At 43.4% G+C, this 20,305-nt stretch overlaps 1 protein-coding gene across 1 annotated transcript in view; it reads right to left on the bottom strand.

Annotated features, from left to right (window-relative positions):
• The window catches only part of NRBP1 (nuclear receptor binding protein 1), a 220,912-nt gene extending 202,219 nt beyond the window's left edge, over window positions 1–18,693 (bottom strand). Inside the window, 5 exon segments of the mRNA XM_030198591.1 lie at window positions 18,485–18,511; window positions 18,514–18,533; window positions 18,536–18,586; window positions 18,589–18,669; window positions 18,672–18,693. Coding sequence (XP_030054451.1) covers window positions 18,485–18,511; window positions 18,514–18,533; window positions 18,536–18,586; window positions 18,589–18,669; window positions 18,672–18,693 — 201 coding nt within the window.
• Between the last annotated feature and the right edge of the window lie 1,612 nt (window positions 18,694–20,305).

The following is a 20,305-nucleotide window of genomic DNA, read 5'->3' as shown; positions in this document are numbered from 1 at the left end:
CGAAGAAAACTCTAGCTTGTAACCGTCTCTGATAATATCTAGAACCCAACTGTCTGACGTAATGTTGGCCCACTCTTCGAAAAACAAGGTCAGCCACCCTCCAATCTTTGGAACGGAAGAGTGAACCCACGCCCCATCATTGTGAAGGACGTCCTGCAGGCCCTGGACGCGAAGAGGAGCTTGCAGAGTGTTTATCATTGCGAAAGGAAGAACGCTGCTGAAAGCGGTTCCGCTGAAAGTTAGGAGCCGGCCAACCAGGACGATAACAGAGAACCTCTCTGAACCGAGATCGAGCAGAAGAAGAATTAGACGAGGGTCTCGCAGCAGACCGAGTTCTATCTTCAGGGAGACGCTGACCCTTCGAGGCACCCAAATCCTTGACAATCTTCTCTAAATCTTCTCCAAAGAGAAGTCTACCCCTGAAAGGAAGCCGAGTAAGTCTCTGCTTAGAGGCCAAATCTGCCGACCAATGGCGCAGCCATAACAGGCGGCGAGAAGACACCGTCAGAGCCATGAGCTTAGCTGAAGAACGAATCAAATCATAAAGGGAGTCCGCTACATAAGCCAAGCCGGATTCCAAATAGGCCGAAACAGATTCTAAACGAGAACCTTCCTCCAGATCTTGCTCTTGCGCCTGATGAAGCCAACTAAGACATGCCCTGGCTGAATATGAACTACAAATAGATGCCTGAAGCGCCAACGCTGACACCTCAAAAGCACGCTTTAAAGAAGCCTCTAGGCGACGGTCCTGTGTATCCTTCAACGCCACCTCTCCTTCAACTGGAAGAGGGGTCTTCTTTGTGACTGCGGTTACTAAGGCATCCACAGTCGGAAGAACATACTTGTCTGCCTGATCCGAAACCACGGGATAAAGGCGAGACAGCTTTGGCCACCTTAAAACTGCCCTCAGGATCAGCCCATTGCGCAGAAATGAGCTCCTGAATAGCCTCATGAACAGGAAACGCCTTAGAAGGCTTACAGGTACTGGTCATCTTAAGATTGACCACAGAGGAGGACGTAGACTCTGGATCAGCAATTTCCAAAGCCGCCAACGCATTAGAAATCAGGGAGGCTAGATCACCCCTATGAAAAACCTGCACCGCAGTGGGGTCATCAGGTTCTTCCTGTATTAACTCCCCCTCCTCAAAATCTTCTGTTCTAGAAGGACGAAGAGAACCCTCTGACCAAGCAGCCAAAGAGGGCAAAGAGGACCCAGGTCCTAAAGAAACTGCCTCAGAAAAAGCAGTTCTCCTCTTAGAAGGTCGAGAATCCTGAGCAGATAAATGCTCCAGCCCTGGAAACAACAGGGAGCACAGAAGCCTGAGAAACAGGCTGAGAGGCAGCCTTCTTTAACAGGAAAGCCTGATGCAGCAACAGAACAAATTCTGGCAAAAATGGATCCCCAGAGCCCCCAGAAACGAGAGAGGAATCCTGAACATGTGCTGGGGCTGCACAAAGAGTCTCTGATTCAGCCGCTAGCAATGGCTCTGAAACCGCCATAAGCTGACTGGCGGGAGCCGCATCGCTCGGCACGGGAAACTGACTGTGCTTCTACGGCCGCAGTATCAGCCAGCCCAGACTTGGAGCAACCCACTACACAAAGCCCCGCTGCGGATCTCTTTTTACCGCAGCGGGAGCAGCGCTTGACAACTTCGGCGGCCATAACAAGTCTCCGCACGAAGCCGAGGAGAAAAAAAATCAAAGCACTCGCCCTGCGCTGCAAGAGAACCTCCCTCCGACGAACACTGATGGGACAGTTCAAACGGAGAGTCAGAGTTCCCACTCTGTTCAGCCCACTGAAAACGTCTGTCTCTCTAATATGTATTTGGAACACAGGTCCTGCTGCTGCTTCTCATCAAATTTTTTTTTTTTTTTTTTTTTTTTTTTTTAAGGTGAGGAAGGTTACATAGGAAAGCAAAGCAGGAAGAGAGACCGACTTGGGACACGGGGTGAGGCAGGGACCCCCAAAAGAGGTATGCCACCAAGGATGACACCAGTGCCAACCGCCCCCACACTCAACTGGCTAGCAAACAGCAGCCCAGGAGGAGTCCCAAAGCAGAAAATCCAGGCGCTGGTAAGGAGACGTCCACCACCTGCTGGAGATAGAGCTATACTAGCGTACAGAGGGGCTGGTAGTCCAATACCACTCACTGAAGTCAGTTATCTCTATCTCCACCTGCTAGTAGACGGACACAACCCATCAGTTGATGGATTCATCTGCTGCCTGCGCTAAGGAAAGATAAGTTGAGGGTTGGAGGGGGGGTGGGAACAAAAAACAAAAATCATTATGTTGTTGAAGTGTAGTATTTTGTTGGTGTGAACTAATCCTGTGCTCATATTTGTCTTTTCCAAATGGTATAAGCTGTTTGCACTGTGTTATCTTGACCCTAATAAAAACATTGAAAAAATCTTTATCAAACAATTAGAATCTTTATTAAATATCTTAAATGTAATCAAATTTTACAATACACAATGTCATAAATCTACCACATTCACCCAACATATAATATACATACAACATAAAACAATCCTGCCCCATCGTGTCTGGCTGTGATTCATTGTTTGAGCCATTATCCCAGTTTTTAGATTATCTTCGTCCGTGTTTACCAAGTATTACATCGTTTGTAAGGGATTCTAGCCATCTGTTGGGAGTTATTGGGACAGATACATGTAGACTCTGAACAACATATTTGTCTTGTTACACTGCACTTTACACCAACATCCCTCAGGGGGAGGCATTGTCGCTTATTAAAAAGGCTATTGGAATCACTACCTTTGTCAACTTCCAAGATTCAACTATTGGGGGAAATGGCACAGTTGGTTACTTTTCATAACTATTTCAAATTTCGAAATACGTTTTTTCATCAAATTAAGGGGGTGGCTATGGGGGCCACGGTCACCCCCACAATTGCTTGTTTGTATGTGGATCAGATAGAAAAGCAATTTGTTTACACCTTGCAATATTTCCATGGGGTTGTTAGTTGGTTAAGATATATCGACGATATATTGCTGATTTGGCGTGGTACTGATGACAACTTGCAGCGCTTTATACACTGTCTTAATTCTGTCAGCATACACATTAAATTTGTTCACCATATTGGTTGCTATCAGGTAAATTTCCTAGATGTTAATATTGCATGGATAGATGGTAAATTTATTACCAAGCTGTTTTGTAAAGACACGGATCGTAATACGGTCCTGCATTATCGTAGTCACCACCCCAATATGTTGAAAAATAGTATGCCTGCTAGCCAGCTGCTTCGCATAGGACGGCTATGTAGTTCTAAAGAAGAATTTTGCTTGCTAGCTGACAGTATGATTAACAGATTCCGACAAAGGGGGTACCCGTACACAATATTGAAAAGGGCTGCTAAACGAGCCTATAATTTTCATCACAGTTGGCAACAGGGTAAACGAGATAAGAAAAATAATGATTCTCCATTAACTTGCATGTTGCCATATATATGGTCTTCCAATAAAATTATACAGATTATACAGCGACACTGGCCTATACTTGGTATACATGACAAATTTAAATCTACACCCCGTTTTGCTTTTTCTCGGGGTATGAATTTAGGTGAACAATTGACCAGAAGATCTAAAACAACAAGTGAACCCTTCAGGGGGCCAGATCATTTAGGATGTAATCACTGTGTATACTGCCACCATTCTTTACAAGTTCAGGAGGTTACCATTCCGCATACAGATAAACGGTATCGTTTACAAGCATATACTGACTGTGATACTATGAATTGTGTTTATGGGGTGGTATGTCCGTGCGGGTTGTGGTATATTGGTTTGACTACTTGTAAAATTAAATGTAGGATAGCTCAACATTTGAGTAATATCTGCACAGCATGCACGGACCTTGTTTCTCATAGGCTTCAAGCCAATCATGCAGTACAAGATCTGAGATTCGTAGTATTAAATAAAAATCACATCAGAAAGAGGATCTCCCCTTGACGCTATTAAGAAAGAAACAGCGCTTGATATTCCTTTGGAATACGGCTGCCCCAGGTGGTTAAAATAAAGAGATCGATTGGCTGAGCATTTAGGAGGGTATTTAAACCACTGAGACTCCCGGCCAGTTAATGCGCATATGTGGGTGTCTTTTTGACGTTTCCACTGGCTGCTTACTGGTATCGAGTTTCTGACTACTTGCTGTAGCTGGTAAGGCGTTTAATACTTTCTTTTTGTAATGGTGTTTTAAAATTTAGGGTGGATTACAATATGCAGTTATCTATGTGTTTTGATATAGATTGAAAGACCCTTGAAGACGCTTTATTTAGCGAAACATGATCGTGTCGGGTTCTTCTGTGGCATGTCGAACATTTGATCAAAATTGAACATACACGTCAGGCCAAGTCCTGAGTACGTGGATCCTGGGTTTGAGTTCGACTATCATAAAAGTTTACAGCCACCTCATTGATTGAACCGTGATAGCACCGTGTGTGAGTGCTCATCATTAAAGACTGGTGTTTCATTGTGAGTCTGCATGGACTTAAAGATTATGGGAAGGTTTATTACCTGAACACATTGATGAATACGTGCCATCTTATTGGACATTGAGTTGAGTTAGTAGTGTGTACTACAAGCACGGTATAGGAGAGGTTGATTTATTCAGTGAGGATAGTGTTTTATGTATATTTTACGTTGGGTGAATGTGAGTGTATGAATGTGGTAGATTTATGACATTGTGTATTGTAAAATTTGATTACATTTAAGATATTTAATAAAGATTAGAGGGGCAGCCTTCTATACCAGTTTTTCTTGAGAAATCCATCTTTTTTACAGATTAACTGGCTGTGCTGCAGCTCTGTCTGTACATTTTAGACTTAGCAGCTCTGTCTCTGAATCTCCCCCACAAATTCAAACTTAGTGGGTGTGACCTGATTCTCTGTTAGAGGGGCAGCCTTCTATACCAGTTTTTCTTGAGAAATCCATCTTTTTTACAGATTAACTGGCTGTGCTGCAGCTCTGTCTGTACATTTTAGACTTAGATCCCTCCCACCCACCCCTCTACCCACCCACCCCTAGGGTGATAGTTCTTATATACCCTCCCAAGCAACCTAATCTGCCTGCAGATAACTGCTCTGTCTCTGTGTTCAGGCTCTTCACCTCCTTTCCTCCCACATTTTTCAAACATAGTGGGTGTGACTTGTTCTTACTGGGCAGTGCCTACCTGCCTGCTGCCTACCATTCCAGTTTTAAGCCTCTAATCCAGCTCTGCCGTTCTATCTATCGCTTAACACCTCAGTCACTACATATATACCCATAACACCTCAGTTACTACTTATGGCCCCTTTACACATTCTCTTCCTTGCCCTGTCCCTTCCTAATCTTTTTCCCCTCCCCCTACCGCTGTCTACCACTGGAACTCACTGCCCACCCATGTCCTCTCCCATCTTGCTCACTACTGCAATACCCTACTCACCCCCGTCCCTCACCACCTCACCATCTCTCCTGTCCCCCTCCTCCTTCCTAGCTCTCAACCTTCAACACTTCCTTCCTGCCATTAACCCATCCCCATTCCTCCTAAGCGCATCCCGTCTTCGTCGCCTTCGTCGCCCTACCTCCCCCACCCTCCTCCGCACTCTCTTGCTCCTCCTCCTGCTATCCGCAGGAGACATCAATCCCAATCCAGGTCCCCCACACCTGTCTTCGTCCTATCCATGCAAACGTTTCCGGGATGTCTCCAATCTCATATCTATTCCCCTCCTCCCCCCCTCTTCCCTCCCCTTCTCATGTGCACTGTGGAATGCCCACTCGGTCTGCAACAAACTTCCCTTCACCCACGATCTCTTCATCTCTCATTCCCTTCACCTGCTTGCCCTAACTGAAACCTGGCTCTCCCCTGACGACTCTGCCTCAGTTGCGGCTCTATGCCATGGAGGCTATCTCTTCTCCCATACTCCCCGCCTAGTTGGCCGTGGAGGAGGCGTCGGGTTACTACTCTCGCCCTCCTGTAGCTTCCAACCCCTCCTCCTACCACAGTCTCACTGCTTCTCATCCTTTGAAGTCCACTCCATCCGTCTATTCTACCCGTTGCCACTCAGAGTGGCAGTCATTTACCGCCCCCCTGATAAATCCCTCCCTTCCTCACCGACTTCGATGCCTGGCTTTCTGTTTTTCTTGAACCCTCATCTCCATCCCTCATTCTCGGAGACTTCAACATACACGTTGATGACCTGTCCAACTCTCACGCTTCTCAGTTCCTCACTCTAACATCATCCTTCAACCTCCAGCTTTGTTCCACCACCCCTACTCACCGTGATGGCCATTGCCTTGACCTCGTCCTCTCCTCTTCCGGCTCACCCTCCAATTTCCACACCTCAGCTCTTCCTGTCTCTGATCATCACCTGATCACCTTCACACTTCTTCACCCCCTCAGCCCCGCCCAACATTAACCACTACTTCCAGGAATCTCCAGATTATTGACCCTCCCACCTTATCATCTAGTATTTCTAATCTCCTCCCCTCCATCATGTCCTCCGAGTCTGTTGACGAGGCTGTCTCCGCTTACAATGCCACTCTCTCCTCTGCTCTGGACACCCTTGCACCATCCACCTCCCGTCCCACAAGGCGTACTAATCCCCAGCCCTGGCTGACCCCTTGCATCCGTTACCTTCGCTCCTGCGCCCGATCTGCTGAACGCCTCTGGAGGAAATCTCGCACCCATTCAGATTTCCTTCACTACAAATTCATGCTATCCTCCTTCCAGTCCTCACTATTCCTTGCCAAACAGGACTATTACACCCAATTGACTAATTCTCCTCAGCTCTAACCCTCGGCGTCTCTTCGCCACCCTTAACTCCCCCCTCAAAGTGCCCTCCGCTCCCACCCCCCCGTCACTCTCTCCTCAATCACTGGCTGACTACTTCCGCGACAAGGTGCAAAAGATCAACCTTGAGTTCACTACCAAGCCACCTCCTCCTCTTCCCCCTTCAAACCCTCTCCCTCAACCAACCAACCCAGACCTCTTTCTCCTCCTTTCCTGATATCTCCGAGGAGGAAACCGCCCGCCTTCTTTCCTCCTCAAAATGCACCACTTGTTCCTCTGATCCCATCCCCACCAACTTACTTAACACCATCTCTCCTACTATCACCCCCTCCATCTGTCATATCCTCAACCTCTCTCTCTCCACTGCAACTGTCCCCGACACCTTCAAGCATGCTGTAGTCACGCCACTCCTCAAAAAACCATCACTAGACCCTACCTGTCCCTCCAACTACCCGCCCCATCTCCCTCCTACCCTTCCTCTCCAAGACACTTGAGCGCGCAGTCCACAGCCGCTGCCTTGATTTTCTCTCCTCTCATGCCATCCTTGATCCGTTTCAATCCGGTTTTTCGCCCTCTTCACTCGACAGAAACAGCACTTTCTAAAGTCTGTAATGACCTGTTCCTTGCCAAATCCAGAGGCCACTACTCCATCCTCATCCTCCTGGATCTATCCGCTGCTTTTGACACTGTCAATCATGACTTACTTCTTGCCACACTGTCCTCATTTGGGTTCCAGGGCTCTGTCCTCTCCTGGTTCTCCTCCTATCTCTCCCACCGCACCTTCAAAGTTCACTCTCATGGATCTTCCTCCACCCCCATCCCCTTATCTGTTGGTGTTCCCCAGGGATCGGTCCTTGGACCCCTTCTCTTCTCAATCTGCACCTCTTCCCTGGGCTCCCTGATCTCATCTCATGGTTTCCAGTATCATCTCTATGCTGATGACACCCAACTGTATCTCTCCACACCAGACATCACCGCGGAGACCCAGGCAAAGGTATCGGCCTGCTTATCCGACTTTGCTGCCTGGATGTCCAACCGCCACCTGAAACTGAACATGTCCAAGACCGAGCTTATCGTCTTTCCACCAAAACCCACTTCTCCTCTTCCTCCACTTTCTATCTCAGTTGATAACACCCTCATCCTCCCCGTCTCATCTGCCCGCAACCTCGGAGTCATCTTTGACTCCTCTCTTTCCTTCTCTGCGCATATCCAGCAGATAGCCAAGACCTGTCGCTTCTTCCTCTTTAACATCAGCAAAATTCGCCCTTTCCTCTCTGAACACACCACCCGAACTCTCGTCCACGCTCTCATTACCTCTCGCCTGGACTACTGCAACTTACTCCTCACCGGCCTCCCACTTAGCCATCTATCCCCCCTTCAGTCTGTTCAGAACTCTGCTGCACGTCTCATATTCCGCCAGAACCGATATACTCATATCACCCCTCTCCTCAGGTCACTTCACTGGCTTCCGATCAGATACCGCATTCAATTCAAGCTTCTCCTTCTTACCTACAAATGCACTCAGTCTGCTGCCCCTCACTACCTCTCTACCCTCATCTCCCCTTACGTTCCCGCCCGTAACCTCCGTTCACAGGATAATCCCTCCTCTCAGTACCCTTCTCCACCACCGCCAACTCCAGGCTCCGCTCATTCTGCCTCGCCTCACCCTATGCTTGGAACAACCTTCCTGAACCCTTACGCCAAGCCCCCTCCCTGCCCATCTTCAAGTCTTTGCTTAAAGCCCACCTCTTCAATGCTGCGTTCGGCACCTAACCCTTACCGTTCAGTGAATCCAGACTGCCCCAATTTGACTGCCCCGATCGGACCGACCGTTCACTTGTCTATTAGATTGTAAGCTCTTTGAGCAGGGACTGTCTCTCTTTGTTAAATTGTACAGCGCTGCGTAACCCTAGTAGCGCTCTAGAAATGTTAAGTAGTAGTAGTAGATTCTAATTATTTGATAAAAGGTTATATGCCTATTATGGATATCTTGAAAACCAAACTAGTTGATAAAATTTGAGAAGCCCCATTTTGGTATATCCTTAATGGCAGTGCTATGCACGTGTGCTGGACAATAGTCACTCCCTATATCTACACTTCCTTTTCTTTTTTTTTTTCATTTTTAGAACTTTTTTATTAAATTTTAATAACAGGGGTAGGAAATACAAATTACAAGAAATAATCAGGTAATCACACTAAAGAATATCAGTGGACAGGAAACAGAGGGAGGAAAAGGACGGACATAGGAGGAGGGTAGGGGGAAGCAATTTATGAATGCATTCAAAGCAAAACCTGCAATTTACACTCGAGTACTATGAAGAACTCTTGTTTAAAGAAAGGTTGTTAAAGGCAGCCACACTTTATCAACATATAAGGAATTTCGAACTTTGAGGGCTAAAGATAGCTCAAATTTGTGGATCTGTAAGACAGAATGCCACCAAAAGTGAGAATTAAGAAAGGAGTTATCCTTCCAATTTGTTAAAACCATTTTTAAGCCTACAGCAATTAACGTATCATATAGTTTGGAGGAATATTTGTCTAGAGCACTTTCAATAATATGCGAACCAAATATGATCTTACTAACTGAAAGTGCTTCAGACAAATGTAAAATATCAGAAATCACACGCCAAATATTGTTCCAAAATTTAAAGGTTAACAGTCAAAAAGAATGTGGTTGATTTACAAGACCCAACACGTTATTAGTCCAGCAATTTTCATTTTATGAGGAATCCATAACGACCTGTGGTGCAAAAAGAAGAGATTGTAGATAATTTGCAGATGCTACAGGTCTACTGATTTTAGTCCAGAACGATCCCCCTGCTGATCCGTCAGGTGGCACGGCATCTCAGATTCCCATATGGAGCGTAGACTAGCTTTTCCATTGTAAAGTGAAGTAATCATAAACTTGTAGAGTTTAGAGGCAACATGATCTTTTGATGTGATGGAAGAAAAATTCAAAAAGAGAGGGTGCAGCCTGTTGCAGGGATGATAAATGAGTCTGGATGGAGTTAAAACAATGCTTCAACTGGATCCAACAGAAATATTGGGTAGGATGCAGATCGAACTGTGTCTGAAGTACTGAGAACGGCTTTAATTTATTATTTGAAAGAACATCTTCAACAGTCCAAATATTACTGTGATACCATTCTTTCCATTGGCGAGGGTGATTATTAATGTGAATATGAGGGTTGAACCATAAGGATGACTTCAATGAAGTGTCAGATGGAATGAGCATGAGGTTATCTAGCTTTAATAGAGAAAAAAAACGCAGCAGAAATCAGGGGATCTTGTTTTAATTTGTCCATGAGCGTTAAGGGTAGAACAGTGTTAAGGTCCAAGGGGAACCACTTACTTTTTTCAATTTGCAACCAGGAAGGGGAACAGGCCAGATCACTTACTAACCACATGGAGGCTTGCTGTAAGATGAAGGCTCTATGATAAGTGAGAAAGTCTGGGAATAAAACCCCAGAGTTCTCCTTAGTGGATTTAAGAGTAGCAAGTGCAATTTTGGGAGTTTTCCCAAACCACAAGAACTTACTCAAAATTTTGTCAATATCTTTATAAAAGCGAGGGGGAAATAAGATAGGTAACATACTTAAAATGAACGTGATTTTTGGGGAGATCATCATTTTTATTGACTCCAGCCAACCCCACCAAGACATGTAAAGAGGAGACCAAGTTTTAAGAAGGGCCTGAACCAAGTCCAACTTTTTTTAAATTAATTTCCATGGTGTCTTTTAGGGAAAGAGCGAGTTCTATTCCTAGGTCTCATTTTACTGGAAGACCAGGTGAGACCAAAAGGGACTATGATATCGGGAGTAGCACCTCTGTTTTTTGGACATTAATTTTATATCCAGAGAAAGAAGCATACAAATCCACCAATAAAAAAAAAATGGGCTAGAGAAGATTCAGGATTGCATGAAAACAACATATCATCATCAGCGTAGGCTGAGATTTTAAATTCTAGAGACGAAAATCTAAGTCCATATATAGCCTTGGAGGAACGAACCGCTAATAAAAAAGGCTCCAAAGCTATATTGAACAAAGGGGACAGGGGGATACCCTTGCCTAGTACCTCTATGTAGAAAAAGTTTCAGAGACCGTATTGTTCAAGAATACGGGCCGTTGGATTGTTATATAGAATTTGAACCTTGTTAATGAAGTCTAAGGGGGCCCCAAACCACTGCAGCCTGTGGAAAAGGAACCACCATTCCACCCTGTCAAACGCTTTTTCGGCGTCTATTGATACAGCAACAACTGGGTCTGGACTGAGCTTGGCTTGGTTAGAAATGTGATGAAAGACAGGCATAGTCTGAAATAAGTCTGTTAGGCATAAATCCCACTTGATTAGGGTGAATAATTGTGGAGATAACTTTAGTAAGCCTATTAGTAAGAGTTTTTGCAAAGATTTTGTAGCCCACATTTAATAGAGAAATGGGCCTGTAATTACAGACTTGCATTGGATCTCAGAACACCAGCAACTTCTGAGTTAAAAGGACCCATAAAATAACTATGGGGTAAAACTTGAGACCCACAAACTGAGTATTCAATTCACCTTTACTTGAGATTGCAGTGTCTTAACAGAGGTACTATATACATAAATGCTGTACAAAACATAATAGTATGGAAGATTTTTTTTTCACGTTTCACATCAGATCTCACAAGGAAAGCTTAGTGTGTCAATATGAAAAGCCCTTACTAGTAAGAACTGAACAGGTGGTGGGGGGGGGGGGGGGGGGGGAGCTTACTTTGCTACACAAAAAAAAACACAGTGCTTATTAGTAGCTATAAAAAGCAAGCATCTCTAGCAGCTCTGAAGAGGTAAATTCTCAGTCACTAAGTTTATTGTTTACATATAAGAATATAAAAAAAGTGACCCATTCCTCTAACTGCTAAATGAAAAAAATAAAGCCGTTCCAGCAAAAAAGCACAGAAAGTATAGTTAGACGAGATACTGCCCACTTCCCATCTGGACTTGCATAACTGCATAATCCTAGACTCAAGACAGAGGTATGGCACCCCTTGCAATGGCCCTGGAGATAAGAGTGAAAATACTGGAATCTGTGAGCCTTAACATACCTCAATTACCCCTTATATCATCCCATAGGGGTAGGGAACATAGTACCCATCATGACCGTGGCTCCTAAACAGGTCAAAGGCATCAGTTGTGGTCACAAGTTTATACAAGGAAAAAAAAGGCAATTCACTGTGGCAAAGTCAGAACAGCTAGCATTCCATACCAGCAGATATGAACAGCCAAGCCCAAGGTTTCCCAGCCACCATCTGGATACTTATTGAGTAACATGCAGGAACAGTTGCCAAATACCCAGCAACTACTTTCACTGCAACCACTGCTGTGCCAACAAGCTGGAAACACAGGTCTGCTCCTTCCACAGTAATCACAATTACCACCACCATGCAATACTTTTGCTGGTCTGTACCCTTCCTTAAGGCCGTGATCAATGCCATCACCACTGCTAGCCCAGCCTGAAATGCAAGCTAATTGCAAGCCTGCACGTCTGGCCTGTGATTGATGACCAACTCTACAGCTTGCTGCCTCCATTTTGATCCTTGAAGGAATGGGCAAAGGGAGTGGAGTAAAGAGGAATGAAGCCTATGGGGGGTGGCAGGCAGGGTTGAAGAAGAGGGGGCCAGGGCCGGTGCCCCCTGCGGCATATTAGTCGGTGCCCCCTACCATCCAGCATCTCCTCTCTCTTTCTCCTCCCAACCAACACCTCCACCCCCATCTAGCACCTTATCTCTCCTCTCCCCTCCCAGGGAAGCAGAATGCATTTTTGTTTGAGAGGATCCAAGCTCTGCTCCCCAGTTCCCACACCAAGGAGCAGCAGAATGCATTTTTGTTTGGGAAGATCCAAGCTCTGCCCTCCAGTTTCACCTTCAGTTCCCAAGTTTGTTTATTAGTTATTGCATTTGTATCCCACATTTTCCCACCTATTTGCAGGCACCTATTTGCAGGCTCAATGTGGCTTACAGAGTTTTGGTAAGACAGTCATTCCAGGATATCAGATAATTAGTAATGTACTAAGATTAAATAATGGAAGAGAGAAGGAAGGTGTTAGGCAGGCTAGTATAGAAGGTGGACTTTAATAGCTGGGTGGGCTGGTGAGATAGTTTTGTAAGGTTATGGGTTCTCTTTGTAGGCCTTGTTGAAGAAAGGTTCTTCAGAGATTTGCAAAATTAGTTATTTCGTCAATGGTTTTAGGGCTGTAGGTAATGCGTTCCACAACTGTGTGCTCATGTAAGAGAAGTGGTGGCGTGTGTCAGCTTGTATTGTAGTCCTTTACAGCTGGGAAAGTGCAGATTGAGAAATTTGTGGGCTGATCTTATGGCGTTTCTGGGAGGCAGGGTCCACAAGGTTTAGCATGTAGATTGGGGCGTCTGCCTGAATGATTTTGTGTACAATCGTGCATATCTTGAACGCAATGTGTTCCTTGAGTGGGAACCAGTGAAGTTTCTCTCTTAAGGGTTTTGTACTTTCATATTTAGTTTTTCCAAATACAAGTCTGGCTGTGGTATTCTGGGCTGGAGTTTTTTGATAGTCTGTTCTTTGCAGCCAGCGTACAGTGCGTTGCAGTAGTCCAGATGACTTATTACCATTGACTGTACCAGGGTACGGAAGATGTATCTCGGGAAGAAAGGTTTTACTATTTTGAGTTTCCACATGGAGTGGAACATCTTTTTCGTCGTATTCTTCATGTGGCATCGAGTGTGAGGTTTTCGATCAATGGTAACCCCAAGATTTTCAGATGTGAGACGGGGAGAGAACAGTATGGTGTGGTTATGGTGAGTAATTGTTTGTGTTGTGTTGAGAAGTGAGTACAAGACATTGTGTTGTTTCTCTGCGTTGAGTTTGAGCTGGAATGCATCTGCCCAGGAGGTACATGATTGGAGGCTTGGTGAATTCATTGTGATTTCTTTTAGATCTTGTTTGAAACGGGATGTAAATCGTGACATCGCTGCGTATATGGTAGGGGTTGAGGTTTTGACTGGCTAGAAGTTTGCTAAAGGTATCATCAGTAGGTTGAAGAGAGTTGGTGAGAGGGGGATCCTTGGGGAACTCCACATTCAGGTATCCATGGGGGTGATATGTCCGCGTTCGTTGTTACTTGGTATATCTTGTGGTCAGGAATCCTTTGAGCCATTAGAGAACTGTACCTCCTACTGCCGAAGTATTCTAGTATATGTAATAGTTTCCATGATTAACCAATGTCGAAAGCGCTGGACATGTCGAATTGTAGAGGAGTATGGTTGTTACCAGTTTGCTATTGCTTTGTTTGAATGAGTTCATTGCGGACACTAGGTCAGTTTCGGTGAGTGATTGACCGAAATCCTGATTGAGACTAATGCAAGAATTGAGTGTTTATTTAGGTATTCAGTGAGTTGTTTTGTCACTATTCCCTCCATGAGTTTGGTTATGAGCGGAAACAGATGCTACTGGAGATAATTGGTTAGGTCCATTGTACTTTTCTTAGCATCTTTAGGCAGCGAAGTAAGATGTTTCCTTTATCCGTGGGAAAGAGATCATTCTGAAGCCTGTGGTTTACATGATTTGTGAGATCTTTTTTTTAATTTGGGGGGGGGGATCTTATTAGGCTATTAGGGCAAGTGTCTAATTTGCATTGTGATTTGGCGTATTTTCCGAGATTTAATTTGAACGATATCGTGTCAAGTTGGTCCAGGATCGATCTGCTGGGGATTCCCCAGGTTTGGGTCTAGACATTCAAGGATGTTTGTGTACACCACGTTTATTCAATTTTTTGTAAATCACATATACCACCCTAATTCTATAACGGAGTGCTACAGTTAGGCACTATTGTGCACATATGTTAAAATACTAACACTTATACACATACAATGCACACATGTGAATACATGCTAAAGCACTATTCTTTAATTTACACACCACACAAGTCACTTAGAACATAAGTGCAAGGTGCATGTACATAAGTTATACACTAAAGTGCCACATTAGCCAAGAACTTTCACACCTACATTTCAATGCATCAATGCCAACTTAGGCTAGTATTCTCTAACGGCATCTAGGTGCACACAGAATCTACATGTTCTCTGTGATGACAAAAGGAAAACATACTGTCACCTAGTAAAAATGAGCAAGAGAGTACAGATTAGAAATACTTAGACAAAAATGACAATTGAAAACCCAAGAAACCTGATTATGAGCAGTAGAAAACTGAGAAAAGAGAAACCGAAATGCATTTCCTTCTGTACAAAGTAAAAGAAATCCACATTTTCAAAGCCATCTCATTTCTCTAAATAGTGAGAATCACTTTTTTTTCTACCTTTGTCTCTGATCATTTTTTCCCCCAGGTGGGGTTGGTCCTGGTCTAGTACTTACTATATCCTCTTGCTGATGTTCTCCCGCGTCCTTTTTCAGGATTTATTTCCATTTTCTGCTTTTCACTGTCCATCTTCTTCTCTATCGTATACCAACCTCTGACTCGGATCCTTGTGTCTCATTTTTTTCCTCCATTTCTCCTCATCTGCTTTTAACCTACAGATAGCCAAATGTTATTCCTCCTCCCCCCATCTTGTCTGTCATTCCCCTATGTACCAGCTTTTACTTCTTGCACCTACCTCCCTAATTCTCCCATTCCTATGTCCTTATTCTTCTCTACCATATATAAATTGATGCTGACCTCATTCTAGTCTGCTCTTGCAAGAACTAACTATGTCCAGTGACTAATTTGCTTCCAATCCTCATCACCTTCACCTCAAGCTGCTCCATACCCCATTCCCCCTGTATGCCCAGTCCCAGACTACTTACAGGGCAAGGTTCACAAAAACCACTGCCTCTACCTCACTTCATTAGCCTTTTTCCTCTGGCTCATGAAGTGAGGTAGAGGCAGTGGTTTTGTGAACCTTGCCCTGTAAGTAGTCTGAGAGAGCCTTTTTCCTCTGGCTCCTGTCACCATCTCCTCCTTTTCTGAAGTCACACTGAATGGGAGATGGGCAATTTTCTCTTAACCCACTCTCACCCCATTCCCACTTAGTACCTAGCTCTATTTCCTCTAATCATTCCCTTCATTTGTCACAGCCTCTCACTTTCTTACCAACTGATCATATAACCCTCACCCTCTCAGGCCCTGTTACTTCTTCTCCAACCTCTCACATCCAAAGTACTCAAACAAGCTCATCACCCTCATTGTTTTAACTTTTAGCTTAAGCTATTCTCAATCCAATCTTTATATCCTACAGAAAAACAGCCCTTGCAGAAGCTCCAGTTACATGTTCAAGGTTAAAAGACAAACGCCTTTACTTACTTCCAATACCTATTTTAACTGAACGTAACTTGCCTCGAGTTACAGAGAGAAGCATGATTAAAACCCCAACCCATCTTTATTTTACACAACTACCTACTTGAAACTGTTCTCCCTGGGACTGCAAGAGACCGTCCTGTCTTACAGGATGTACTAAATGGGAGATTTAAGAGGAGTCCCATTACCATTATCAACTGCTGGGCCTTAGGATTCTGCCCTTGATACTCTTCTCTCCTCGTCTATACTCCAATATCCTCCCATTTTATGTGAGCAACTCCATATCTACCTGTCTGAAGGGATTTCATCAGGAATCTAGTCCCCAAATAGCCTGCTTGACTGACATTGCCTGTACATCTAGTACCACTTTTAGGAGGTATGTCTTGGCCTGTTGAGCTTATCCCTCAAATCCACTGCCTTCTTTCTCTATTGCTATGAATTAGCAGTCATCCTCCTAACCCCTGTTATTCCAGGGGGTTTTAACCTTTTTTTGGTTACTACACCCCTTTAACTGATCAACAGAACCTTTGTACCCCCTCCAAAAATCACATGTTCATTGAATTACATGTCACTAACAGTGTTTGCTAACATGTCACTGAGCTTAGTGTAGTAAAGTTATACTACCAAAGAAGTCACTTAAAAATGCTACACGAAGTGTACACAGTATTGCATAAAATGAGTTTACAAGTGAAATGTACTAGATAAGGACCTTTCTCTACAACTTGTTTTGACCTCTTCCCACAAAGCACTCAGGAACCAGGCACTGTGCACAAGTGTCAAGCTCAAGAGGGAGCTACAATTTGTAACCTTACCATACCCTTAGCATTACTGGTTTAAGAACCCCCTGTCCTAGCCCATAACCCATCCCTTAGGTTATCTTCAATAGCCCTCTCCCCTATATGCACATCCTAACACTGCAAACGTGTTTTAATCATTCTGAAGATTAGTCCCTTCCTTGCTAAAACACCAGCAGAAATTTTGGCCATTTCCCTTAGAGTAATGCAACCTGCTTCTCAGTCTCTCACTAAGCCATCTCCCTCCATTCCAATATATCCAAAAGTCAGGTGTGCAACTTTCACTATTCTCACTATACTTGTACCACTCTTCAGGCCAGTACACTAGCTCACTGTTCCTGCATACACTTCAAGATCATGTCTTCTGCATTCATTCTGAAGCTACTCACTTCCCTTTTCTCACTCACCTCTCCTCAAAGAACAAGTCACTCATCTGTACTCTTTTCCTCCACCACCAAATCCATGCTTACCACTTTGCTATGCCAATTACTTGGAACAGAGTTGGTAAGTCATGCTCAGTAACTATTTAAATACAAGCTACAAACCAAGTTTAAAGTTGCCTCTAACGCTTATTTAAAATATTACCCACACTAACCGAAGATCTCCAGTTGGTGATGCTCACATTGCTTTGTCTGATGAAACACTGGTTATAACTGTCCATGATTCAAAAATCTTCCTAGAGTGATTTAATACAGTATCCAGCATTTTGCATTTGCTCACATTTAGGTTCAGCTGCTATTTAGATACAGGAGGACCTGGCAATTTTGGGCAACTCCTCACAATCCATTTGTGATTAATAACTTTAAATATTCTGACTTCTGCAAAATGTATCCTCATTACTCCATTTTCCAAGATCATTAGGAAACATGGAAAGCACTGTCCTCATTCCAGATTCATGAGGTATTTTCACTATTTCAACAGAAAAGAAAAACTGGACAGTTTAACCCCAGAAATTGGTCTCAAAGATATGCGCAGTTGGCAAAAGTTGCCTAACAAAGCAGTTATGCACTGTTGATAAAAGTTGCCTATCTTTGAGATGATCAATTTCTGGATTAAAGGTCTTTTCAAGACCTCCTTTAGTGGTTCATTCTTTGAAGACAGACACATTAGTATACATTGATGAAATTCCTGAGGCAGGCACATGTGTGCTAAAATACAGCACCATGTCGATTCATCATTAAGAATCACCAATAAAAGTTTCAATTTCATATTGGGTGTGCCTTAGTCTGTGTGTTAAGTGACTGGATCCGTTTCCCCCACTCAGCCCCACAGCCATGTCTATCCACATTGCCAGTAATTCTGTATTTGTCATGAGAAGTTAGTACTACTGTGGGTACAGTCGCTTAAAAAAAAAATACACATACACACACACATATCTTGAACAGCTTGGAACTAAGTTCAATTATCCACCCCATTTCTCCCATATTATTAACTTGTGTAATTACTTCCACCTGCTAGAATACACATTAGCTCACGCTGCCTGTACAACAGCCAGAATTCCTGCAAGGCATTAGAGAAGCCAAAAAAATAATATAATTCTACCATTTTACTCCTTGTAAAGGCAATACACCATCCTCAGAAATGACAACCACCCTGCATTATTCATAAACAACCTCTTCACGTCTCTTCTGCCAGCGTCCCAACAGGGAGATTCCTCCAAAATTCAGATTCATCTTCACTTTCCTCCTCTTCCTCCTCCTGAGGCTGTGCTGCAGTGATGCAGTCACTGGTGGTGACATGGAGGCTACAGTTGACAATGACAAGGACTCCACTTTAGGGTCTGAGCCAGTACTGGGGCTGTTTTTCCCTCTCCTTCAGACATTTTGCACTATTAGGAAGGGTCCTCAGAACCTAAATACAACAATTAATACTAATCAAAGACTAGAAATCCATATTATGTCATCTTTCTTGCTTAAGTAACACTAGTATCAAAAAAAAGTTTTAAAGCTTGGGGAAAAAATAAAAATAAAAAGCCTCAGTACACAAAACTAGCAGGACCAAGGTATTCAGACTAAACCTAATCAAGGACGGAATTAGGAAGAACCCATAAGTAGCTGGTAGGCTATCCTAGGCATTGCCAGGAGCTGGTCCCCTTAATAGGACTTATACGTACTACCACTAACCTCTATATCTGTCCCAAGTTGGGAGTCTGGTAAGTATGTTGGGAATTTATATGCTTATCTTCCCAGAGTGGCAGAAACAGAAGACAATTGTATGGACTGGTCAGGCCAATTGGTTATCTACTATATTGTTTAATTAAAATACATAATAAATCTAGGTTTGATTCTCGAGTCCCAGTCTCTGTTCTGAGGGTAGCAAGACAATGCAATAAAGGAAAAGTACATAACACTCAGGAAACCAGGTACATGAGCACATATATCAACTCAAGAAGGAGCTATAATTCCTGACCTTCTTATTGAGCTTCCAAGTTACCCAGTTCCAGGAAGGAGACTTTAGGCAGAAATCCAGGACGGGCCAACTTCTTCTTGATGTTGTCCCTAATTCTATCCATTGAAATCGGTGCTTCAGCCCGGTCCCTAGTACAAATTCCACACTACTTTGGGATATTATGTTTAAAACTAGGACTGTCCAAAAGTCTTGCTCCTGGAATGGGTACTTGGCAACTGTTACCATGAGGCTTCTCACTACCGTGATATACCTAAAGAAAGAGGTGGTCAAAAATTAGCACACACACACTTGGAAGTTACAGTGCCTGATAACTAGCAATAGAAGCCAGATTCAACTGAGCTACAAGCCCATCAAAAGGCAAGAAGCTATAAGACAAGACACTACCAATATTAAAACAAACTGTCTATGTTCTTAATTGCTTCCTACAAAACAGTAAAAGGATATATGGACAAAAAAAATTAGTGTACAAAATAATTTGTGTACAATATCTGGAAGAAATCTGAATACCATAAAAATGTCTTTGTTCAGTTTGATAACTACATTAACGTGCTACAACAGAGCTGTATCGAATAGCATATTTTACTATTCAGCGAAATACAAATGGGCATTGTGAGCTTTTAAAATAAATACAAAGAAACAACATGAAAATCAGATCAAATGTTTATTTCAGTAAGTTTAGCACAGTAGAACCCCAGATTATTCTAATTTAAAATTGCTATTCAGCCGAATACAAATATACTCAGGCCTGAATCAAACACTTGACACAATCTTAGTTACAAAGTTACACCACTATAAGCAAGAACTAGAAAACTATCCATTAACAAGGAATTAACACCTTAGCACAATGAGACAATAAGGTTCTGTTTCATTTTATCAGAAACATTTCAACAGGGATATGAAGATTTTAGTTTCTGAAACTGTTAATCCAGCATTTATTCACAGAAAAGGTACAAACTTGCACCTTGATTCTATTCTGTCAGAGCAACCTTTAGGTCTTAGCAGAATGTTCAGTCACCATGCCCAAT

Source organism: Microcaecilia unicolor, chromosome 3 (genome assembly GCF_901765095.1).
Source record: "Microcaecilia unicolor chromosome 3, aMicUni1.1, whole genome shotgun sequence".
Lineage (NCBI taxonomy): Eukaryota > Metazoa > Chordata > Amphibia > Gymnophiona > Siphonopidae > Microcaecilia > Microcaecilia unicolor.
Note: the sequence above shows the minus strand (reverse complement) of the source record. Positions and strands in the feature narration are given on the sequence as shown.